Source organism: Mustela nivalis (assembly GCF_964662115.1).
Source record: "Mustela nivalis genome assembly, chromosome: 19".
Taxonomy (NCBI): Eukaryota; Metazoa; Chordata; class Mammalia; order Carnivora; family Mustelidae; genus Mustela; species Mustela nivalis.
This window is the reverse complement of record NC_139038.1, coordinates 23260846-23287458: the sequence shown is the minus strand read 5'-3', so window position 1 is coordinate 23287458 and position 26613 is coordinate 23260846. Positions and strand designations below refer to the sequence as shown.

At 37.1% G+C, this 26613-nt stretch overlaps 1 protein-coding gene across 7 annotated transcripts in view; it reads left to right on the top strand.

Moving 5' to 3' along the window:
- LOC309854548 (phospholipid-transporting ATPase ABCA3-like) overlaps positions 1–26613 on the top strand; it is a 294363-nt gene that overhangs the window by 202686 nt on the left and 65064 nt on the right. For all 7 annotated transcript variants that reach the window (XM_082713827.1, XM_082713826.1, XM_082713828.1 and 4 more), the window contains 2 exons: positions 9179–9277; positions 25498–25669. In XM_082713827.1, coding sequence (XP_082569953.1) covers positions 9179–9277; positions 25498–25669 — 271 coding nt within the window. The remainder of the gene's footprint in view (positions 1–9178; positions 9278–25497; positions 25670–26613) is intronic.

Below are 26613 nucleotides of genomic sequence, written 5' to 3'. Positions count from 1 at the left end.
GGCAATTCCAGAAGTGAATATGAATATTATAGATGAAGAGTAGGAAAAGGGGCTGAAGGTTTATTTACCCACATTATAGCTGAGAATGTTCCTAATCTGGGGAAGGAAACAGGCATTCAACTCCAAGAGGCACAAAGAACTCCCCTTAAAATCAACAAAAATACATCAACACTTCGACATACTATATTGAAAGTTACAAATTACCAAGATAAACAGAAAATCCTGAAAGCAGTTTGGACAAGAGCTCCTTAATGTATAATGGTAGACACATAAGGCTGGCAGCAGACCTGTCCACAGAGTCCTGGCAGGCCAGAAAGGACTGGTATGATATTGTCAATGTACTAAATGGGGGGAAATATGCACCCAAGAATACTTTAGCTAGCAAGACTGTCATTCAGAATAGAAGGAGTGAGAAAGGAATGTTAAAAAAAAAAAAAAAAACCAAAGCTGGAGGCATCACAATTCTAGACTTTCTAATACAAGCTGTATTACAGAACACCAATCATCGAGACAGTATGGTACTGACACAAAACAGACACATAGTTCAATGAAACAGAGAACTCAGACCCTCAACTCTCTGGTCAACTAATCTTTGACAAAAAGTAAAGAAAACCCAATGGAAAAAAGACAGTCTCTTCAACAAATGGTGTTGGAAAAATTGGACAGCCACATGCAGAAGAATTAAACTGGACCACTTTCTTACACCAGAAACAAATAAATTCAAAATGGAAATCAAAATCCTAAAGGAGAACACAGGCAGCTACTTTAGTAACTTCTTGTATGACACATCTGTGAAGGAAAGGGAAACAAAAGCAAAAATGAACTATTGGGACCTCATCAAGATAAAAACCTTCTACACAGCAAAGGAAACAGTCAACAAAACTAAAAGGCAACCTATGGAATGGGAGAAGATATTCACAAGTGAAATATTACATAAAGGGCTTGTGTCCAAGCTCTATAAATAACTTAACAAACTCAGCATCCAAAAAAACAAATAATCCAGTCAAGAAATGGGCAGAAGACATGAACAAACATTTCTCCATAGAAGACATCCAGATTGTTAACAGACACATGAAAAAAAAAAAAAATGCTCATGAAAAAACCCTATGCCCCAGCTATTATACATTCGGTATTTATCCAAAGGATAGAAACCTAGTGATTCAAAGGGGTACCTGCTCCCCAATGTTTATAGCAGCAATGTCCACAATAGTCAAAAGATGAAAAGAGGCCAGGTGTCCATTGACTGATGAATGGATAAAGAAGAGGTGAAGAGGTGTGTGTGTGTGTGTGTGTGTGTGTGTATGTGTTTGTGCATAATGGAATACTGCTTAGCCATAAAAAGAATGAAATCCAATGAGGCAGATGGAACTAGAGGTTATTATGCTAAGCAAAATAAGTCAGAGAAAGAAAAATACCATATCATTTCACTCACTTGTGAATTTTAAGATACCAAATAGATTAACATGGTGGGGGAAACAAAAGAGGGGCAAACCAAGAAACACACTCCTTACTACAGAGAGCAAACTGAGGGTTACTGGAGGAGAGGTGGGCAGGAGAATGGGTTAAATCAGTGATGGGTATTAAGGAGTGCACTTGTGATGAATGCTGAGTGTTGTTATGTAAGTGATAAATCACTAAATCCTGCACATTAAACTAATATTATAACTAATTGGAATATAAATAAAAATTTGAAGAGTGAACAAAATTTATTGATTAATGAAAAAAAGATTGTATTTCTATAGTGTTGGTTATTTCTCCTCTCTCATTTGTGATTCTATTTATTTGAGTCCCTTCTTTTTTCTTTTTGTTAAGTCTGGTGAGAGGTTTATTGATTTTATTAATTTTTTCATAAAACAAGGAATGGTTTCATTGAACTGTTGTTTTTAGCTTCTCTATCATTTATTTCTGCTCTAAGCTTTATTATTTCCCTTCTTCTGCTGTCTTTAGACTTGGTTTGTTTTTTTCTTTCTCTAACTCCTATAGGTGTAAATTTAGGTTGTTTATTTGAGATTGTTCTTGTTTCTTGATGTAAACTAGTATTGCTGTATACTTCCCACCTAGGACCGCTTTTAATGCACCCCAAAGGTTTTGGACCATCATGTTTTCATTTTCATGTACTTTTTATTTCTTATTTTATTTCATGGTTGACCCATCATTGTTTAGTAGCATGTTGTTTAAACTTCATGTATTTGTGCCCTGTCCAGATTATTTTTTTCTTTTCTTTGACTTCTAGTTTCATAGTGTTGTGGTGGAAAATATGCATGGTATGATTTTATCTTTTTGTATTTGTTGAGGCCTGTTTGTGACCTAATATGTGACCTATTCTGGAGAATGTTTCTTGTGCACTTGAATGTGTATTCTGTTTTAGGATAGAATGTTCTGAATATATCTGTTAAGTCTGTCTGGGTCATTCAAAGCCCTTGTTTCCTTGTTTATTTTCTGTTTAGATAATATGTCAATTGATGTAATTGGGGTGTTAAAGTCCCCTACTGTTAATGTATTATTTTTAATTAGTTCCTTTATATTTATTATTAATCGTTTATATATTTCTGTGCTCCCATGTTGGATACATAAATATTTAAAATTATTATGTCTTCTTTGGGGATTGTCCCCTTTATGATTATATAGTGTGCTTCTTTGTCTCATGTTATGGTCTTTGTTTTAAAGTCAAGTTATCTAAGTATTATTTTTAAAAAATTTTTATTAACATATAATATATAATTAGCCCCAGGGGTACAGGTCTGTGAATCGCCAGGTTTACACACTTCACAGCACTCACCATAATACATACCTTCCTCAGTGTCCATAACCCAACCACCTTCTCCCTATCCACCTACACCCGCAAACCTCAGTTTGTTTTGTGAGATTAAGAGTCTCTGATGGTTTGTCTCCCTCCCAATCCCATCCTGTTTCAATTATTCTTTTCTTACCCCCCCAAAACCTCCACATTGCCTCTCAACTTCCTCACATCAGGGAGCTCATATGAAAGTTGTTGTTCTCTAATTGACTTATTTCACTAAGCATAACCCTCTCTAGTTCCATCCACATTGTCGCAAATGGCAAGATTTCATTTCTTTTGATGGCTGCATAGTATTCCATTGTGTGTGTGTGTGTGTGTGTGTGTGTATCACATCTTCTTTATCCATTCTTCTGTTGATGGACATCTAGGTTCTTTCCATAGTTTGGCTATTGTGGACATTACTGCTATAAACATTTGGCTGCACGTGGCCCTTCAGATCACTACATTTGTATCTTTAGGGTAAATACCCAGTAGTGCAATTCCTGGGTCATAGGGTAGCTCTATTTTCAACTATTTGAGGAACCTCCATGCTGTTTTCCGGAGTGGTTGCACCAGCTTACATTCCCACCAACAGTGTAGGAGGGTTCCCCTTTCTCTCCGTCCTCGCCAGCATCTGTCATTTCCTGACTTGTTCATTTTAGCCATTCTGACTGGTGTGAGGTGGTATCTCATTGTGGTTTTGATTTGTATTTCCCTGATGCTGAGTGATATGGAGCACTTTTTCATGTGTCTGTTGGCCATTTGGATGTCTTCTTTGCAGAAATGTCTGTTCATGTCCTCTGCCTGTTTCTTGATTGGATTATTTGTTCTTTGGGTGTTGAGTTTGATAAGTTCTTTATAGATATTGGATACTAGCCCTTTATCTGATACGTCATTTGCAAATATCTTCTCCCATTCTGTCAGTTGTCTTTTGGTTTTGTTGATTGTTTCTTTGGCTGTGCAAAAGCTTTTTTGATCTTGATGAAGTCCCAATAGTTGATTTTTGCCCTGCTTCCCTTGCCTTGGGTGATGTTTCTGGGAAGGAGATGCTGCAGCTGAGGTTGAAGAGGTTGCTGTCTGTGTTCTCCTCAAGGATTTGGATGGATCCCTTTCTTACAATGAGGTCTTTCATCCATTTAGAGTCTATTTTTGTGTGTGGTATAAGGAAATTGTCTAGTTTCATTTTTCTGCATGTGGCTGTCCAATTTTCCCAACACCATTTGTTGAAGAGGCTGTCTTTTTTCCATTGGGCATTCTTTCCTGCTTTGTCAAAGGTTAGCGGACTTAAGTTAATGGTCCATTTCTGGACTGTCTAGTCTATTCTGTTCCATTGATCTATGTGTCTGTTTTGGTGCCAATACCATACTGTCTTGATGATGACAGCTTTTTAATAGAGCTTGAAGTCTGGAATTATGATACCACCAACTTTGGCTTTCCTTTTCAACATTCCTCTGGCTATGGGGGGGTCTTTTCTGATTCCATATAAATTTTAGAATTATTTGTTCTATTTCTTTGAAAAAAATTGATGGTATTTTGATAGGGATTGCATTAAATTTGTAGATTGCTTTAGGTAACAGAGATATTTTCACAATACTTGTTCTTCCAATCCATGAGCATGGAACATTTTTCCTTCACTTTGTGTCTTCCTCAATTTCTTTCATGAGGACTTTATAGTTTTCTGAATACAGATTCTTTGCCCCTTTAGTTAGGTTTATTCCTAGGTATCTTACAGTTTTGGATGCAGTTGTAAATGGGATTGACTCCCTAATTTCTCTTTCTTTTGTCTTACTGTTGGTATAGAAATGCAACTGATTTCTGTGTATTGATTTTATATCCTGACACTTTACTGAATTCCTGTATGAGTTCTAGCATTTTTGGATGGAGTCTTTTGGGCTTTCTACATAAAGTATTATATCAGCAGCAAAGAGTGAGAGTTTGACTTCTTCTTTGCCAATTCAGATGCCTTTTATTTCTTTTTGTTGTCTGATTGCTGAGGCTAGGACTTTGAGTACTATGTTGAATAGCAGTGGTGACAGTAGACAGCCCTGTCATGTTCCTGACCTTAGGGGAAAAGCTCTCAGTTTTTCCCCATTGAGAATGATATTCGCTGTGGGTTTTTCATAGATGGCTTTTATGATATTGAGGAATCTACCCTCTGTGCCTACACTGTGAAGAGTTTTGATCAGGAAGTGATGCTGTGCTTTGTCAAATGGTTTTTCAGCATCTACTGAGAGTAACATATGGTTCTTGTTCTTTCTTTTATTAATGTATCACGTTGATTGATTTGTGGATGTTGAACCAACCTTGCAGCCTCAGAATAAATCCCACTTGCTTGTTGTGAATAATACTTTTAATGACTTGTTGGATCCTATTAGTATTTTGGTGAGAATTTTTGAATCCAATTCCTTCCAATTCCTTCATCAGGAATACTGGTCTGTAATTCTCCTTTTTGATGGAGTCTTTGTCTGGCTTTGGGATGCAGGTAATGTTGACCTCATAAAATGAGTTTGGAGTTTTTCCTTCCATTTATATTTTTTGGAAGAGTTTCAGGAGAGTGTATTAATTCTTCTTTAAATGTTTGGTAGAATACCCCTGGGAAGCCATCTGGCCCTGGGCTCTTGTTTGTTGGAAGATTTTTGATGACTGCTTCAATCTCCTGACTGGTTATGGGTCTTTTCAGGTTTTATGTTTCTTCCTGGTTCAGTTCTGGTACTTTATATGTCTCTAGGAATGCATCCATTTCTTCCCAGATTGTCAAATTTGCTGGTGTATAGTTGCTCAAAATTGTTCTTATAATTGTTTATATTTCTTTGGTGTTTGTTGTGATCTCTTCTCTTTCATTCATAATTTTATTTATTTGGGTCCTTCTCTTTTCTTTTTGATAAGTCTGTCCAGGGGTTTATCAATCTTATTAATTCTTTCAAAGAATCAGATCCTCCTTTCATTGATTGTTCTACTGTTTTTTATGGTTTCTATTTCATTGCTTTCTGCTCTGATCTTTATTATTTCTCTTCTCCTGCTGAATTTGGGCTTTCTTTGTGTTCTTCCTCCAGCTCCTTTAGGTGTAGGGTTAGGTTGTGTACTTTAGACCTTTCTTATTTCTTGATAAAGGCTGTATCTCTCTATATTTTCCTCTCAGGACAACCTTTGCTGTGTCCCACATATTTTGAACAGTTGTGTTTTCATTTTCATTTGCTTCCAGGAATTTTTTCAATTCTTCTTTAATTTCCTGGTTGGCCCATTCATTTTTTTTTAATATTTTATTTATTTGACACAGAGAAGTCACAACTAGGCAGAGAGGCAGGCAGAGAGAGAAGGAAGCAGGCTCCCCACTAAGTGGAGAGCCCAATGCAGGGCTCGATCCCAGGACCCTGGGATCATGACCTGAGCTGAAAGCAGAGGCTTTAACCCACTGAACCACCCAGGCGGCCTGGCCCATTCATTCTTTAGTAGGATGCTCTTTAGCCTCCATGTATTTGAGTTCTTTCCAACTTTCCTCTTGTGATTGAGTTCTAGTTTCAGAGCATTGTGGTCTCAAAATATGCAGGGAATGATCCCAAACTTTTGATACCAGTTGAGACCTGATCTGTGACCCAGGATGTGATCTATTCTGGAGAATGTTCCACATGCACTAGAGAAGACTGTGTATTCTGTTGCTTTGGGTTAGAATGCTCTGAATATATCTGTGATGTCCATCTGGTCCAGTGTGTCTTTTAAGGCCTTTATTCCTTGTTGATCTTTTGCTTGGATGATCTTCCCATTTCAGTGATAGGGGTTTTAAAGTTCCCTACTATTATTGTATTATTGTCAATGTGTTTCTTTGATTTTGTTATTAATTGGTTTATATAGTTGGCTGCTCCCATGTTCAGGACATAGATATTTAAAATGGTTAGATCTTCTTGTTGGACAGACCCTTTGAGTATGATATAGTGTCCTTCCCCATCTCTTATTATAGTTTTTGGCTTAAGGTCCAATTTATCTGATATAAGGATTGCCACCTCAGCTTTCCTTTGATGTCCATTAGCATGGCCAATTGTTTTCCACCCCCTCACTTTAAATCTGGAGGTGTCTTTGGGTCTAAAATGAGTTTCTTGTAGACTGCATAGTGATGGGTTTTATTTTTTTATCCATTCTGATACCTTTTGTCTTTTGATTGAGACATTTAGCCCATTTACACTCAGGGTAACTATTTAAAGATATGAATTTAGTGCCATTGAATTGCCTCTAAGGTGACTTACTGTATATTGTCCCTGTTCCTTTCTGATCTACTACTTTTAGGCTCTCTCTTTGCTTAGAGGACCCCTTTCAATATTTCCTGTAGGGCTGGTTTGATGTTTGCAAATTCTTTTAATTTTTGTTTGTCCTGGAAGCTTTTTATCTCTCCTTCTGTTTTCAGTGATAGCCTAGCTGGGATCCATCTAGGATACAAAAATATCCTTGTATCCAGCTAGGATACAAGAATAGCCTTGTATCTATCTTGTCCTTTCTGGCCTGCTAGGTCTCTGTAGATAGGTCTGCTTCCAATCTAATATTTCTACAGTTGTATGTTATAGACCTCTTGTCCTGAGCTGTTTTCAGGATTTTTCTCTTTGTCACTGAGACCTGTAAGTTTTACTATTAGATGACAAGGTGTGGACCTATTTTTATTGATTTTGAGGGGCGTTCTCTGTGCCTCCTGGATGCTGATGTTTGTTCCTTTTGCTAAATTAGGGAAATTCTCTGCTGTAATTTGCTCCAATATTCCTTCTGCCCCTCTCTTCTTCTTCTTCTGGGATCCCAATTATTCTAATACTGTTTCATCTTATGGTATCATTTATCTCTTGAATTCTCCCTTCATAGTCCAGAAGTTGTTTGTCTCTCTTTTGCTCAGTCTCTTTATTCTCCATCATTTGGTCTTCTATATCACTGATTCTCTCTTCTGCCTCATTTTTGAGTAAGAGAAGTAGGAGACTCCATTTTTTATTGCACCTCATTAATAGCTTTTTTTTTTTAAATTTCAACTTGGTTAGACTTTTGTTCTTTTATTTCTCTAGAAAGGGATTTTATTTCTCCCGAAAGGGATTCTCTAATATCTTCCATACTTTTTTCAAGCCCAGCTAGAAACTTGATAATCATCATTCTGAACTCTAGTTCTGACATATTACTAATGCCTGTATTGATTAGGTCCCTAGCCATTGGTACTGCCTCTTGTTCTTTTTTTGTGGTGAGGTTTTCTGCCTCATCATTTTATCCAGATAGGAACAGATGAATGAGGGAACAAGATACTAAAAAGGTAGCAATGACTCCATAAAAATATATACTAACCAAATCAGAAGAGACCCAAAACCAGGGGGAGAAGAAAGTAGGAAAAAAAGAAAAAATATATATATGTATATGTGTATCTATATCTATCTATCTATCTATCTATCTATAGATATATATTAGATTGGTGAATAGAACAAGTGGCTGACTCTTGATTTAGGCTCAGGTAATGATTACAGGGTCCTGGGGTGAGCCCTGTGTACTCCCAGCTTAGCAGGTAATCCCTGCTTCTCTCCCTCTCCTTCTGCCTCCTACCCCCCTGCTCATTTCCCTTTCTCTCTCTCAATATACCTAGCAGTGGAATTGGTGAATCATGTGGTAAGTCTATGTTTAACCTTTTTTTTTTTAAAGATTTATTTATTTAAATCTTAAAAAAAAAAAAAAAGGTTAAACATAGACTTACCACATGATTCACCAATTCCACTGCTAGGTACATACCAACAAAAATTGAAAGTAAGAACTTGAACAGGTGTTTGCACACCATTGCTCATAACAGCATTATTCATAAAATCCAAATGATAAAAAATACTCAAATGTCCCACAAATAAATGGATAAACCACATGTTGTATTATCCATACAATGATTATTATTCAGCCTAAAAAGAAATGAATTCTTATACATTCTACAAGAGATTTGAATTAGAAAGAATTATGCTAAGTGAAATAAGTCAGACACAAAAGGATTCCTTTTTATAGGATGCTCTTACAGTAGGAAAACTCAAATTAAAAAAAAAAAAACCTAAAAAAAAAAACCTCAAAGTAAAAGTGAAGCTTAAGGAAGGAATAGAAAATTACTGTTTAATGGGTACAGAATTTTAGTTTAGGATCTTAGGATAGATAGTGGTGATGGTTGTGAATATGCTTAATGCTGCTTGAATTGATGAAATAATATATGTAATGTTTCTTATATTTTTCACAATAAAAACTTTTAAGAGAATAATAGGGAGAAATACATTTGGAAATAAAATTAAGTATTAACTGAAAGTGTTCATATATTTTAAAAATTCAATTTAATAGAATATAAAATGAACAACAGCAGAAAAGAAAATGTATCTAGACTAGTGCTAGTTCCTTCTTCTCTTCTTCCTCTCCTTTCAGGTTTGAAGCTCTGATTAATGACCTGGAAAAAAAACAAAAAGAGCTGGGCATTGCCAACTTTGGTGCTTCAATCACTACCATGGAAGAAGTCTTCAATAAGTGAGTAATAATGACCTTTAAAAAAAACAATAACAAATTTCCACCCTTAAAATGTCAGTTGGAGAGCAAACTCCACCCTCTTCATATTGGAATGAAATCATCACAGTTATAGGTAGATAGATAGATAGATAGATGGATGGATGGATGATAGATAAATAAATGGCTTCGCCCAGCTTTCTTGTCTCTCCAGCAGGAAATTCTGCCCACAACTCTTCAGGAAGCCCTCAGAGATGTGCAAAGAGTCACCCTTCCTGTGTCAGATCCCTGCCTTCACCCTGTCCTTGACTGAGCTGTCCGCCTGCCAAGTGGTACAGTACTCCTGTGTTTTATCTCAGGGACTGCTCTGTTTCAAAACACCACACTTCAGAAACCCCCTCCACAAGGACGGTACTGATCCTCACAGGGAGGGCCTCCCTCCAGTACTGGCTTGTCCCAGTAAATTTTAACACATAGCCAGGTTTTGCTACCCTCAACTGGTGTCTTGTTCCTTTACTGTTGAATCTCGCAGCTCAGTGGTGCCCACAGGAGACGTTGCCCATGCAGAGGCCATATCAGCTCTACCAAATATACTCTAACCAGGGGAATCACTTCTCCCTGTGCAACTCAGAGGATCCTCAGACCAGGCTGGGGCTCCACCCTGCTTTCCCTTAGGAGGACCACCAGGCACAACCCTGGCTATGGCGCTGACCTCCCAAGCTTCAGGCTCCATACTGTGCTGTTTTTAAAAACTGGTGGTATTGAAGCCCTCTCCTTTTTCCCATTCACTGGTTTTGGGGAACACTTTTCTTGTGCAGTCTCCTGTGTGTTTTCAGTCTTTTATTTTCTTTTTTTTTCCTTCACTCTTTATCTCTCTCATTCTCTCCTGCTACTACCTCCCTTATCAGGGCTCCCTCCCCTGTGCAGCGCCCATGGTTCTTTTCTTCCATGAATCAATTTTTCACAGTTCCTATCTTCCACCAGTTGTTTTTACTGTTTACAGAGGTGAAGCTTTGTTTTCTGAGACTTCCAATTGATTTCTTGGGTGTCCAGAATAATTTAATATTTATCTAGCTGTGTTCAAGGGAGGAGACAAGCTTTGGGTCCCCCTCTCCTCCACCATCTTAATCCTGGGCCCTCCTCATTTTTAATAGGATTACTTTGTTTCCTTGGTGTTGATTTGTTTAAGTTCTTTATATATTTTGGGTATTAAACCCTTATCAGGCAAAACAAATTTGCAATTATCTTCTCCCATTCAGTAGGTTGCCTTTTTGTTTTATTGTTTCCTTTGCTGTACAGAGGTTTTTGTTTTGGTTTGTCCCAATAGTTTATTTTTACTTTGTTTCCCTTGCCAGAGGAGACATATCTAGACAAATGTTCCTAAGAGTGATGTCACAGAGATTACTGCCTATATTTTCTTTTAGAAGTTTTACAGTTTCAGATCTTACATTTAGGCCTTTAATGCATTTTGAGTTTATTTTTGTTTATGGTGTGAGAAAATGGTCCAGTTTCATTCTTTTACATGTAGCTGTCTAGTTTTCCCAGCACCATTATTCAAGAGACTGTCTTTTCCCCATTGTATATTCTTGCTTCCTTTGTCATAGATGAATTGACCATATGAGAGTGGGTTTATTTCTAAGCTTTCTATTCAGTTCTGTTCTATTCCATTGACCTACATGTCTGCTTTTGTGCCAGTACTGTACTGTCTTGATTACTACAGCTTTTTAGTATATCATGAAATCTAGGATTGTGATACCTCCAGCTTTGTTCTTCTTTCTCAAGATTGCTTTGCTATCTGGGGTCTCTTGTGGTTCCATACAAATTTTAGGATTATTTGTCCTAGTTTTGTGGAAAATGTCATTGGTATTTTGGTAGGGATTTCATTGAAACTTTAGGTTGCTTTGGTTAGTATTGACATTTTAATAATATTAATTCTTTCAGTCTATGAGCATGGAATACCTTTCCACTTGTTTGCATCCTCAATTTTTTTCTTTTTAAATTTTTTTTATTATGTTCAATTAGCCAATATATAGTACATCTTTGGTTTTTAATGTAGTTTTAATTTATACCTTTCAGAGTACAGGTCTTTCACCCCCTTGGTTAAGTTTATTTCTAAGTATTTTATTACTTTGGGTGGGATCATAAATGGGATTATTTTCTTAATTTCTCTTTCTGCTACCTCATTATTAGTGTAAGGGATATATATAGATCTGTGATATACAGATTTCTGTATATTAATTTTGTATCCTCTGACTTTACTGAATTCATTTATCAGTTCTAATAGTTTTTTGGTGGAGTCTTTAGGGTTTGCTATATATAGTGTTAGGTTATCTGCACATAATGGAAGTTTAAGACTTCCTTACCAATTTGGATGCCTTTTATTTTTTTTGTTCTCTGACTGATGCAGCTAGAACTGCCAGTCCTATGTTGTATAAAAGTAGTGAAAATGAACTTCCTTGTCTTGTTCTTGATCTTAAAGGAAAAACTGTCCATTTTTCACTGTTGATTATGCTAGCTCTGAGTTTTTAATAAATAGCCTTCTTGATGTTGAGCTATGTTCCCTCTAAACCCACTTTGTTGAGAGTTTTTTTTTTTTTTTGGAGTTTTTTCACCCTTTTTATTTATTTATTTATTTTCAGCATGACAGTATTCATTATTTTTTCACCACACCCAGTGCTCCATGCAATCCGTGCCCTCTATAATACCCACCACCTGGTACCCCAAACTCCCACCCACCCATCAATTCAAACCCCTCAGATTGTTTTTCAGAGTCCATAGTCTCTCATGGTTCACCTCCCCTTCCAACTTCCCACAACTCCCTTCTCCTAACTCCCCATGTCCTCCATGCTATTTGTTATACTCCACAAATAAGTGAAACCATATGATAATTGACTCTCTCTGCTTGACTTATTTCACTCAGCATAATATGTTTCAGTCCCGTCCATGTTGCTACAAAAGTTGAGTATTCATACTTTCTGATGGAGGCATAATACTCCATAGTGCATATGGACCACATCTTCCTTATCCATTCATCCGTTGAAGGGCATCTTGGTTCTTTCCATAGCTTGGTGACTGTGGCCATTGCTGCTATAAACGTTGGGGTACAGATGGCCCTTCTTTTCACTACATCTGTATCTTTGGGGTAAATAGCCAGGAGTGCAATTGCAGGGTCATAGGGAAGTTCTATTTTTAATTTCTTGAGGAATCTCCACACTGTTCTCGAAAGAGGCTGCACCAACTTGCATTCCCACCAACAGTGTAAGAGGGTTCCCCTTTCTCCACATCCCCTCCAACACATGTTGTTTCTTGTCTTGTTAATTTGGGCCATTCTAACTGGTGTAAGGTGATATCTCAATGTGGTTTTAATTTGAATCTCCCTGAGGGCTAGTGATGATGACCATTTTTTCATGTGTCTGATAGCCATTTGTATGTCTTCATTGGAGAAGTCTCTGTTCATATCTTCTGCCCATTTTTTGATATGCTTGTCTGTTTTGTGTATGTTGAGTTTGAGGAGTTCATTAGAGATCCTGGATATCAACCTTTTGTCTGTACTGTCATTTGCAAACATCTTCTCCCATTCCGTGGGTTGCCTCTTTGTTTTGTTGACTGTTTCCTTTGCTGTGCAGAAGCTTTTGATTTTGATGAAGTCCCAAAAGTTTATTTTCGCTTTTGTTTCCTTTGCCTTTGGAGACATATCTTGAAAGAAGTTGCTGTGGCTGATATCAAAGAGATAACTGCCTATATTCTCCTCTAGGATTCTGATGGATTCCTGTCTCACATTGAGGTCTTTTATCCATTTTGAGTTTATCTTTGTGTACAGTGTAAGAGAATGGTCGAGTTTCATTCTTCTACATATAGCTGCCCAGTTTTCCTAGCACCATTTATTGAATAGACTGTCCTTTTTCCACTGTATTTTTTTTTCCTGCTTTGTCGAAGATTAATTGACCATAGAGTTGAGGGTCCATATCTGGGCTCTCTACTCTGTTCCACTGGGGGGCACCTGGGTGGCTCAGTGGGGGGTACTCTGTTCCACTGGTCTATGTGTCTGTTTTTATGCCAGTACCATACTGTCATGTTGATCACAGCTTTGTAGTAAAGCTTGAAATCAGGTAGAGTGATGCCCCCAATTTTATTTTTGTTTTTCAACATTTCTTTAGTGATTCGGGGTCTCTCCTGGTTCTATACAAATTTTTGGATTATTTGCTCCAGCTCTTTGAAGAATACCGGTGTAATTTTGATCGGAATGGCATTAAAAGTGTAGATTGCTCTAGACAGTATCGACATTTTAACAATGTTTATTCTTGCAGCCTTCCCGTTGAGATCAGGAACACAACAAGGATGCCCACTCTCACCACTCTCGTTCAACATAGTATTAGAAGTTCTAGCAACAGCAGTCAGACAACAAAGAGAAATAAAAGGTATCCAAATTGGCAATGAAGAAGTCAAACTCTCTCTCTTCGCAGATGACATGATTCTTTATATGGAAAACCCAAAAGACTCCACCCCCAAACTACTAGAACTCATACAGCAATTCAGCAATGTGGCAGGATACAAAGTCAATGTATAGAAATCAGTGGCTTTCTTATACACTAACAATGAAAATACAGAAAGGGAAATTAGAGAATTGATTCCATTTACTATAGCACCAAGAACCATAAGATACCTGGGAATAAACCTAACCAAAGAGGTAAAGGATCTGTATTCGAGGAACTACAGAACACTCATGAAAGAAATTGAAGAAGACACAAAAAGATGGAAGACCATTCCATGCTCTTGGATTGGAAGTATAAGGTGGTATCTTGATGTAGTTTTGATTTGAATCTACCTGATGGCTAATAGGTTTATCCAACTTATTAAATATATTTTAGGACAGCTGCAACCACAGATTTCAATTCCAGAAATATTTCTTTGCTCCATTCTTCTCTGTCTTTTCTTTCCCAAATAACTCTTTCAGATATGGATCAAGGTAGACTTTGTCTTCCTCATATTTTGTCCAATGCTCTTTAGGCAAGATACTCTGCTTCATGGTCAGGTCCAGTACTCTCTTAATGTGAAACATCCTGTCATTATAAAGTTTCCAGGAAGCCTTATTAAGGCGTCTTTCATATCATCATTCTTGTATATTGTATCATCTTACATTGACACCTGTTTATTGAACCCTACAGCATTGTAAAACCATTTTTTAATATCCTCCAGCCACTGGCTTGATGCTACTATAGTTGGACTGCTCACCATTTTGACCTGAAACTGCAAGGTGCATAAATATTTACAATTGTTATATTCTCTTGTCACATGTTTCCCTTTATCATTACGTAGTCCTCTTCTTTATTTTTTGCTACAGCCTATTTCAAAATCAATGATGTCTGATATAAGTACTACCATTCTGGTTTACTTTTTTCTTCCACTTATGTGTTAGATGTTTTTCTAGCCCTTCACTTTCAGTCTTTACATGTCTTTAGGTCTGAAGTGAGTCTCTTGTAGGCAGCATATAGATGTATTCAGTCACCCTTTGTCTTTTTATTGGAGCATTTACTCCATTTAATTTAAAGTAGCTATTGATGAGTATGTATTTATTGCCATTTTATTCATTTTTTTAGTTGCTTTTGTACTTCTCTTCTTTCTTCTTGTTCTTTTCCCTTATGGTTTCTTGGCTTTGTTTAGCCTTGTTTGGATTTCACTCTTTATTTTTTTTGTATATCTGTTATAGGTCTTTTATTTGTAGTTATTATTGCTATTACATTCATATATAACATCTTATGTGTGTAGAAGTCTGTATTAATTTGATGGTTGCATAAGTTTGAACACATTCAAAAGGCACTAAATTTTTCCCCCTCCCTATGTCTTTATGTATACAATGTGCATATGTTACATTGTTATATTTTGTGTATCCCTTGGACTGATTTTTGTAGACATAATTGGTTACCACTTTTGCATTTTAAACTCCGTACTGGCTTTATAAGTGATTGATCTACTACTTTATTATATATTTGATTTTTCCTGTGAAATTTTTTCTTTTTGTCATTTTCTTCTAGTTATGGCCTTTTCTTTCCACTGAAGGAATTCCCTTTAACATTTCTCTTGTAAGGTTTATTTAGTGGTGATGAACTCTTTTATCTTTTGCTTTTATCTCTCCTTTTATTCTGAATGATAATCTTGCCAGGTAGAGTATTCTTGGTTGCAGGGTTTTTTTCCTTTCATTGCTTTGAATATATCATGCCCCTCCCTTCTGGCCTGCAAGTTTCTGCTAAAAATCAGCTGATAGCCTTATGGGGTATTTCTTGTATGTAGCTGTTTTCATTTTTCTTGCTGCTTTTTTTTTTGTTGTTGTTGTTAGAGATTTTATTTACTTATTTGACAGCCAGAGATCACAAGTACACAGAGAGGCTGGGCAGGGGTTGGGGGGAAGCAGGCTCCCTGGCGAGCAGAGAGCCCAACTTGGGAATTGATCCCAGGACCCTGAGATCATGACCTGAGCTGAAGGCAAAGGCCCAACCCACTGAGCCACCCAGGTGACCCTTTCTTGCTGCTTTTAAAATTCTCTTTATCATGACTTTTTGTCATTTTAATTATGTTGTGTCCTGCTATAGGCCTGCTTGGGTTAATCTTGTTAGGGGATATCTGAACTTCCTCAATCCAGCTGTTTGTCTCCTCCCTTCCTTAGAAAAGTTTTTAGCTATTACTTCTTCAATAAATTTTCTGCCTTCTCCCTCTCTTTTTCTTCTGATATGATATGAATGTAATTGTGTTTGATGATGTCACCAGAGTCCCCTTAACTTAAACTCATTTCTTATTTTATGTTTTTCTTTTAGCTGTTTGGCATGGTTGGTCTCCAGGACCCTATCTTTCATCTCACTGATTTATTTTTCTGCATCTTCTAATCTGCTATTGATTTCCTTAAGTGTATTTTTTAATTCAGTTATGGAATTTTTCAGCTCTAACTAGTTCTTTTTTAAAAAAAAATTTATTTCTTTTCAGCATAACAGTATTCATTGTTTTTGCAGCACACCCAGTGCTCCATGCAATCCGTGCCCTCTATGATACCTACCACCTGGTACCCCGACCTCCCACCCGTGCCCCTTCAAAACTCCTAATCTCACAAAACAAACTGAGGGTTGCTGGGGGGAGGGGATTGGGAGAAGGGGGTGGGATTATGGACATTGGGGAGGGTGTGTGCTTTGGTGAGTGCTGTGAAGTGTGTAAACCTGGTGATTCACAGACCTGTACCCCTGGGGATAAAAATATATGTTTATAAAAAATAAAAAATTAAAAAAAAAAACCCTCAGATTGTTTTTCAGAGTCCATAGTCTCTCATGGTTCACCTCCCCTTCCAATTTCCCTCAACTCCCTTCTCCTCTCCATCTCCCCTTGTCCTCCATGCTATTTGCTATGCTCCACAAATAAGTGAAACCATATGATAATTGACTCTCTCTGCTTGACTTATTTCACTCAGCATAATCTCTTCCAGTCCCATCCATGTTGCTACAAAAGTCGGGTATTCATCCTTCCTGATGGAGGCATAATACTCCATAGTGCATATGGACCACATCTTCCTTATCCATTCATCCGTTGAAGGGCATCTTGGTTCTTTCCACAGTTTGGTGACCGTGGCCATTGCTGCTATAAACATTGGGGTACAGATGGCTCTTCTTTTCACTACATCTGTATCTTTGGGGTAAATACCCAGGAGTGCAATTGCAGGGTCATAGGGAAGTTCTATTTTTAATTTCTTAAGGAACCTCCACACTGTTCTCGAAAGAGGCTGCACCAACTTGCATTCCCACCAACAGTGTAAGAGGTTTCCCCTTTCTCCACATCCTCTCCAACACATGTTGTTTCCTGTCTTGCGAATTTTGGCCATTCTAACTGGTGTAAGGTGGTATCTCAGTGTGGTTTTAATTTAAATTTCCCTGATAGCTAATGATGAATATTTTTTCATGTGTCTGTTGGCCATTTTTATGTCTTCTTTGGAAAAGTGTCTGTTCATGTCTTCTTCCCATTTTCTGACAGGATTGTTTTTTGGGTGTTGAGTTTGAGAAGTTCTTTATAAATATTGGATACCAGTCTTTTATCTGTAATGATATTTGCAAATATCTTCTCCCATTCTGTGGGTTGCCTCTTACTTTTGGTGATTGTTTCCTTTGCTATGCAAAGGTGATTATTTCCTTTGCTGTGCTCTGTATCTTTGTGAAGTCCAAATAATTCATTTTTGCTTTTCTTTTCCTTGCCTTTGGAGATGGGTCTTGAAAGAAGTTGCTGTGGCTTGTGTTAAAGTGGTTACTGTCTATGTTTTCCTGTAGGATGTTGTTGGATTCCTGTCTCACATTAAGGTCTTTCATTCATTTAGAGTTTGTGTATGATGTAAGAGAATGCTACAACTTCATTCTTTTGAATGTAGCTGTCCAATTTCCCAGCACCATTTATTGAAGAGACTGTCTTTTTTTCCATTGGATATTCTTTCCTGATTTGTCAAAAGTTAGTTGACCATAGAGTTGAGGGTCCTTTCCTGGCTCTCTATTCTGTTCCGTTGATCTATGTGTCTGTTTTTGTGCTAATACCATGCTATTTTGATTATCACAGATTTGTAATAAGCTTGAAGTCAGGGATTGTGATGCTCCAGTTTTGGTTTTCTTTTCAACATTCCCTTGGTAATTTGGAGTCTTTTCTGGTTCCCTACAAATTTTAGGATTGTTTGTTCCAGCTCTGTGAAAAATGTCAATGGTATTTTGATAGGGATGGCATTGAAATTGTAGGTAGCATAGACTTTTTCACAATGTTTATTCTTCCAATCCATGAGAATGGAATATTTTTCCATCTTTTTGTATCTTCTTCAATTTCTTTCATAAATGTTCTATAGTTTCTAGAGTATAGATCCTTTACCTTTTTGGCTTGGTTTATTCCTAGGTATCTTATAGGTTTGGGTGCTATTATAATTGGATTGATTCCTTAATGTCCCTTTCCATAGTTATATTGTTAGTGTATAGAAAAGCAACTGATTTATTTGCATTGATTTTTCTATCCTGCTACTTTGCTAAATTGCTGTATGAGTTCTAGTATTTTGGGGATGGAGCCTTTTGGGTTTTCCACATAAAGTATTGTGTCATCTCTATAGAGAGTCTTCTTTGCCAGTTTGAATGCATTTTATTTCTTTTTGTTGTCTGATTACTGAGACCAGGACTTCTAATACTGTGTTGAACAATAGTGGTGAGAGTAGGCATCCATGTTGTGCCCCTGATCTTAAGATGATATTCGCTGTGGGTTCTTCATAGATAGTTTTTATATTGAGGAATGTTCCCTCTATCCCTATACTCTGAAGATTTTTGATCAGAAAAGGATGCTCTGTTTTGTCAAATGCTTTTTCTGCATTAATTGAGAGGATCATATGGTTCTTTTCTTTTATTACTGTGTTCTATCACATTGATTGATTTACAAAAGTTGAACCACACTTGTATCCCAGGAATTATACCCTGGGATTCCATACCTGGTCCTGATGGATAATCCTTTTAATGTACTGTTATATCCTATTGGCTAACATCTTGTTGAATATTTTGGCATCCATGTTCATCAGGGATATTGGTCTATGATTGTCCTTTTTGATGGGATCTTTGCCTGGTTTTTGGATCAAGGTAATCCTGTTCTCATAGAAAGAGTTTGGAGGTTTTCCTTCTGTTTCTATTCTTTGAAATAGCTTCAGAGGAATAGGTATGATTTCTTCTTTAAATGAATTCTCCTGGGAAGCCATCTGGCCTTGGACTTTTGTTTTTTTGGGAGGTTTTTGATTATTGCTTCAATTTTGTTACAGGTTATTGGTCTGTTCAGATTGTCTGTTTCTTCCAGTTCCAGTCTCAGTAGTTTATAAGTTTCTAGGAAGGCATCCACTTCTTCCAGGTTGCTTAATTTATTGGCATATAGTTGCTGTTAATAATTTATAATGATTGTTTCTATTTCTTTGATGTTAGTCTTGATCTCTTCCTTTTCATTCATGATTTTATTAATTTGGCTCCTTTCTCCTTTCTTTTGGATAAGTCCAGCCAGAGACTTGTTGATTTTATTAATTCTTTCAGAGAACCAGCTTCTAGTTTTGTAGATCTGCTCTACTGTTTTTCTGGCTTCTATTTCACTGATCTCTAATCTTTATTATTTCTCTTCTCCTGCTTGGTTTAGGTTTTATTTCCTGCTGTTTCTCCAGCACCTTTAGGTGTAAGGTTAGCTTGCGCATTTGGGATTTTTCTACTATTTTGAAAGAGGCTTGGATGGTTATATATTTTCTTTGCAGTATCCCATAGGTTTTGGACTGATGCGTTTTCATTCTTCTTGATTTCCATGAACTGTTTAAGTTCTTTAATTTTCTTGTTGACCCAATCATTCTTTAGCAGCATGGTCTTTAACTTCCAAGTGTTTCAATTCCTTCCAAATTTTTTCTTGTGATTGTGTTCCAGTTTCAAAACATTGTTGTCTGATGACATGCAGGAAATAATCTTAGTCTTTTTTGGTATCGGTTGAGACCCAGTTTTTGGTCTGTTCTGGAGAAAGTTACTTGTGCACGTGAGAAGAATGAGTATTCTGGTTTTTTAGAGTGGAATGTTCTGTATATAGCTATGAAGCCCATCTGGTCCAATGTGCCATTCAAAGCTCTTGTTTCTTTGTTGTTCTTCTGCTTAGTTGATCTGTCCATTACTGAGAGTGAAGTGTTGAGGTCTCCTGCTATTAATGTGTCATTATCAATATGATTCTTAATTTTGGTTAGCAGTTGGCTTATGTAGTTGCTGCCATGTTGGGGGCATAGATATTTACAATTGTTAGATTTTCTTGTTGGATAGATCCTTTAAATATGATATAGTGTTCCTCTACATCTCTTACTACAGTCATTGGTTTAAAATCTAATTTGTCTGAGATGAGAATTGCTACCCCAACTTTCTTTTGAGGTCTGTTAGCATGATAAATGGTTCTCCATCCCCTTGCTTTCAATCTGGAGGTGTCTTTAGGTTCAAAATGAGTCTCTTGTAGACAGCAAAAGGATGGGTCCTATCTTTTTATCAATCTGCAATCCTGTGCCATTTCATGGGAGAATTTAGGCTGTTTACATTGAGGGTAACTCTTGAAAGATATGAATTTAGTGCCATCATATTTATTGCCTGTGAATTCCCTGTTCTATAGATTGTCTCTGTAAATTTCTGGACCATGTTACTCCTGGCATCTTTCCTCTTTATAGAATTCCCCTAAAAAATTTTTGCAGGCCTGGGGCACCTGGGTGGCTCAGTGGGTTAAAACCTCTGCCTTCGGCTCACGTCATGATCCCAGGGTCCTGGGATCGAGCCCTGCATTGGGCTCTCTGCTCAGTAGGGAGCCTGCTTCTTCCTCTCTCTCTGCCTGCCTCTCTGCCTACTTGTGATCTCTGTCAAATAAATAAATAAAATGCTAAAAAAAAAAAAATTCTTGCAGGCCTGACTTGGCGGGCGCATGTTCTTTCAATTTCTGCTGGTCCTAGAAACTCTGTCTCTCCATCCATTCTGAATGACAGCCTTGTTGGATAAAGTATCCTTGACTGCATGTTTGTCTCATTTAATACCCTGAATATGTCTTGCCAGCCCTTTCTGGCTTGCCAGGTCTCTATGGATAGGCCTGACATATTCTGATGTTCCTCCCTACATATTTAAGAAATATCTTCCCCATAGATGCTCTCAGGATGGCTTCTTTGATTCTAAGATTTACAAGTTTTACTATTTCATGCCAGGATGTTAGTCTGTTCTTACTAATCTTAGGAGGGGTCCTGTCTGCCTCTAGGACATGAACGCTTGTTTCCTTCCCCAGACTAGAGAAGTTCTCAGCTGTGATTTGTTCAAATATTCCTTCTAGTACTCTCTTTGTCTCCACCCCCTCAAGGATCCTAATAATTGTGATGTTGGATCATGGCAATGATCATGGCATCATTGATCTCTCTCAGTCTGATCTCATGGGCTTCTAGCTGTTTATCCCATCCCTATCATATTCAGCTTCCTTCCTTTCTATCAGTTTATCTTCTAGATCACTGATTCATTCTACTGCCTCATTTATCCTGGCTGTTAAGGTATCCAGTTTAGATACTGATGAGTATCTAAAGTACTATCTAAAGTACTGATGAGTACCTGGATGAGTTGACCAGTCTCATTCATAGCATTTTTAATTTTAGCCTGATTAGATCTCATTTCTGTCCTCAGAGATTCTATATTGTCACTGATGGTTTTTTCAAGCCTAGCTATTGACTTCATAATTGCTACCCTGAAGTCTGTCTGTAACATCTTGCTTATCTCCATATCCATTAGGTCTGTGGCAGAGGCCATTGTCTCTGGTTCTTTTCTTTGTTGGGAGTTCCTCCTCCTAGTCATTCTGTTGAGGGATGGATGAGGGAATTTACTGAGTCCAAAATATCAACCATAGCCCAAGCAAGTTGCACCCTAGGAAAACCCAAACTGGTCCACCACTGAAAAGATAAAGCCAAAATGAAACACAAGAATAATATTTATAAAATTATTTTTAATTAGAAAAAAAATAAAAATTTTTAAAAAGAGGGGGTGTGAGAAGAGTGGGCTATAATCTCAGTGTGGACAAAGTAGGGTGTTTCATTTGTTCCTGGGTGTATTTTGTTCTGTTTGTTAGAGGCCACTTCTTCCCAAAATGATAAGGAAAGTAAAACTTGTATGTATATAAAGGTAATATTGAATAGAGAAAAAAGGACTATATTGAAGCATATATCTATTTTAAAAGTATGAAAAAGTACAAGTTTAAAAAAGCTATTATGAAATATATATTAAACACATAGTTGAAATGAGAAAAAGGTAAAAAGAAAAAACATAGAAGAAACATAAGGGAAAAAAGAAAAAGAGAGCTGTATCTGAAAAATAAACAAGCCCTGAGGCAATGACTGTAACTCAATATACTATTTTCCCCTGATGTTGGGATTTCACAGTTTTATGGGGACCCTAGGATTATTGTCCTCTTATTCTTCCAGTGTGTCTTCTAGGGGAGTGAACTGCCACACTGTTTCTGCTTGGGCAGAGTTGCCCTGCCCCCTGTTAGGGGTCTGGTCTCTATAGAACCGGTTTTTTTAGATTTTGTTCTCTGGTGGCTTTTCTTGCCTCTTCTGAGGGTCAAAGCAAAAACCGCTGCACCCAGACCCCTGTCCCAGAGCAGAGAAGTTGCAGTCTATTTTCTTCACTAAACCCTCCAGAACACAGTCTCTGTTTCTGTATGCACCTCCAAAAACCACAGCCACCCTGGTGCATACCTACAACAACTCTCTAGGGGCTCAACCCAGGGATTGGTGTGTGTCCCTGCGCTTGGTACTTTTAAAACCACAAGTGGCCCCAGGCTCATGGGCACTGCTCTACTTTCCCTGCCACTACTGCTCTGCAAATTTTTGCCTCCTCCAGGCACAGGACACTTTTGCCCTCTGGAGTTATATCACTTTTCAGGTGCCAGCTTATGGAGGCTCCCTCCCCCTTCTGTTTTTCTTCCACTATCTATCCCACAGATTTATGACTCAGCCTTTCCTACTCGAGACAGGTGGTGTTTTTCTGTTTGTAGAGATCCAGATATATAGTCTTACATTTCAGGCTGATTTCTTGGGTATACAGAATGGTTTAGTAGATATCCAGCTAAATTCAAGGGACCAGTTGAACAAGACTCCCTACTCCTCTGCTATCTTGCCTCTTCTCTCATTTGTTTATTTTTTTTTAAGATTTTATTTATTTATTTGACAAAGAGAGAGAGATCACGGAGTAGGCAGAGAGGCAGGCAGAGAGAGGAGGGGAAGCAGGCCCCCTGCTGAGCAGAGAGCCCGATATGGGACCCAGTGTCAGGACCTTGAGATCATGATCTGAGCCGAAGTTAGAGGCTTAACCCACTGAGCCACCCAGGTGCCTCTCATCTGTTTATTTTTTAATCTGACTGTGTGTGTGTGTGTGTGTGTGTGTGTGTGTGTGTGTGCGTGCGCGCACGCGCGCGCGCATGCGCGCGCGTGCATATTGAGTTATGTAAGTTCTTTATGTATTTTCCATATAAAGACTTAATAGATTTGTCATTTACAATTATCTTTTCCCATTCACTAGGTTGCCTTTTTGTTGTGTTGATGGCTTCCTTTGCTGTGCAGAAGCTTTTTATTTTTGTTTAGTACCAACAATTTATTTTTGGTTTTGTTTTCCTGGCCTCAGGAGATATATCCACAATTATGTTCTAAGACCAATGCCCAAGTGATGACTGCCTGTTTTATTTTATGGCTTCAGGTCTCAAATTTAGGTCTTTAATCCATTTTGAGTTTATTTTTGTGTATGGTGTAAGAAACTGGTCCAGTTGCATTCTTTGTATGTAGCTATCTAGTTTTCCTGACACCATTTATTGAAAAGACAGAATATATTGTATATTCCTGTCTCCTTTGTTGAAGTTTAATTAACCAGATAAGTGTATGTTTATTTCTGGGCCCTCTGGAGGACATTAGGCTAAGTGAAGTAAGCCAGACAGAAAGATGAAAACTGCATGATCTCACTTCTGTGTGGAGTCTTAAAAAAGTTGAACAAAGAATAGAATGGTGGTTCCTAGGTGCAAGGAGGAGGGAAAGTGAGAAAAGTTCATTTAAGGGTACAAACTTTCAGTTATGAGTAAGTTTTGGAGACCTACTGGTCATCACAAGTACTGCATGGTGACTATACTTAATAATACTTTGTAAATTTGAAATTTGATGGAAGAGTAAAACTCAAGTATTCCTACCACAAAAAAAGTTACTGTGTGCAACGATGGATATGTTAATTTGCTTGATTATGGTAATCATTTTATAATATATACATATAACAAAGTATTGTGTTCTATACCTTAAGCATATAATTTTTATTTCTCAATCATACTTCAAAAAGCTGGGGTAAAATCTGGAAAGTAAGAAGATAAAAAAGAAAACAAATGGATTAAGCATAATCCATTTGCCACTTTTAAGAGAGTGTATATTTGTCCCTTTTTATAAAGGTATGTGGAAAATATCAGTACTATCTCTAGGTCATAGGACTATTTTGCCTTACACTTATTTATAATCTCTAATGTTTTCCCAATGGAAATTTATTACCAATAAATAAAATATAAAAAGAAAACTTAAGAAAGATGAAAGAAAAAATATTTAATGATTATATTTTAAAAGTACAATAGTCCTCAGACTTTTAGTATCAGTCAAAAAATATGCTACAAGATTATCTTAAAGCAGGTTTTAAAATATGTATTTAATGCACAGTTTTTTTAAGGTATAGAAGTCTTATCGATCTGCTCATGGCTTTTGGTAGTTATAGTTGAGAATTTATTAATGTTCTTTTTCATACAAATGCTAACAGGGAGGTATTAAAAAGATTTTGATAATTCTGTAGTTTAGATGATATACTTGGGGCACCTGGGTGGCTCAGTAGGTTAAGCATCTGCCTTCAGCTCAGGTCATGATCCCAGGGTCCTAGGATTGAGTCACACATTGGGCTCCTTGCCTGCTTCTCCTTCTGCCCCTTCTCCTGTTTGTGTGCGCTCTCTCTCTCTCTCTCTCTCTCACACACACACACACACAGACACACAAAGACACCCACAAATAAATAAAAATCTTTCTTAAAAAGAAAAAGAAAAAAATACACCTTTCAAATCATATATTTTCTACTAAGGGTTTTACCACTTTGACCAAGGTAATTAATCTTTCCTGTCTCTCAATATACTGTGATATATTGTTTTGTTCATTTTTTTTCTTAGAATTTTTCTCCTTAGATTATGATTATTCCTTTATAGCTCTTCACCTCTTTCAAGTATCCATACACAAAGAGCCAGTTTTAGACATAGGCAGTAGTAGGAAATGTAGGGACTTAAAAAAAAAAAAAACACCACCGACCCTGCTATTATATAAATGTCTCCATCATTTCACAAAACAAAGAACATTTAACCCCCAAAGGAGAGTTATTATCTTTGACTAGAGGTAAGTTTTAAATTAAATAAGTTCAGCTTATAAAATATACAATATTGTAATTGCTTTTCTCATGTTGTCTCAGAATGATATAAACTTTGCTGTGGAATTTCAGCAGCCCTCTGGTTTATTGGTTTATCATACTACCTCTATACAATACACCTTACAATCAATGAGAAAGATCAAGGAGTCTTCCAAATTTGGAACCTTGTTTGACTTTCCCTAAATAAAACAGATTGAGACTATAGTCAAAATGAAATGTTTTGTGCTTTTTGTTGTCTATATGTGTTTGTAGGGTCAATAACCTGGCAGGTTCCCATATGGTTATTCAGGATACCCATGCTACTTCCTTAAAGGGCCAAAAAAAAGGACAAGACATGAAGTGGAATATGAATATATCCAGATATCACGAGAGAGCTGTTTTTTCTAGATTGAATGAAATTGCTGCTATTAAATTTAATACTGGGGTGAGCAAATTCACTAAGAATGTAAACCTAGTATGTTTGGCTTGGATATAATATATGTAATTTTTTTAAATATTTGAACTTAAAATGTATTTGGAGTTTAGACTTGGAACATCAAGCCAGATAGAAACCCCCAATAATTTCCTGATGCAGGGGAAATGGGTTCTGGATAAAGATCACAGATGCTACTTTCACCATTAATTCTCAGAATCACTTTGAAAAGTTCTCTTTTATTTCCCTTTAAAGATTTTTATTTATTTATTTGACAGACAGAGATCAAAAAGGGGCAGAGAAGCAAGACGGAGAGAGAGAAGGGGAAGCAGGCTCCCTGCCTAGAAGGGAGCCTGGTGCGGGGTTCAATCACAGGACTCTGAGATCATGACCCGAGCCAAAGGCAGACATTTAACCCACTGAGCCACCCAGGCGCCCCTCATTTTATTTTCTTATAAATTTCCCCTTTGTTCAGTTCTAAGACAAGACCCAAAATTATGACTGTTACAATCAGAAGATATTGGTTGAGTGGATTAAGGGCATTTTTTTCATGATGAACCATAGTTTGTATATCAAATCTTAACAAAGTATAGTCGTTACATACAAGTTTCATGGGTATATTTGCCTTTAAAACTGACAAATAGATTATGGTTTAATATCAAATAAAAGAAATACAATTTTTTTTTTCTGATTGGAAAGACTACAAGTATATTAATGAATAAAATAAACTTGATAAGGTTTTCAATGTAGTTAGATCAGAAACTAGATAGGAATCCTTTCCCTTAATACTGTACACAAATAAAATTTTATACTATCTTATTTATTTTCTTGGGCTAAAGGATAAATTTGTATTATATGTGTATATCTAGTGTGATAAAATTTGGAGCATTTATATTAATGGGTTTCACTATGAATTTCCTACTTGGGTCACTACCCATTATAATGATATGTTTCTC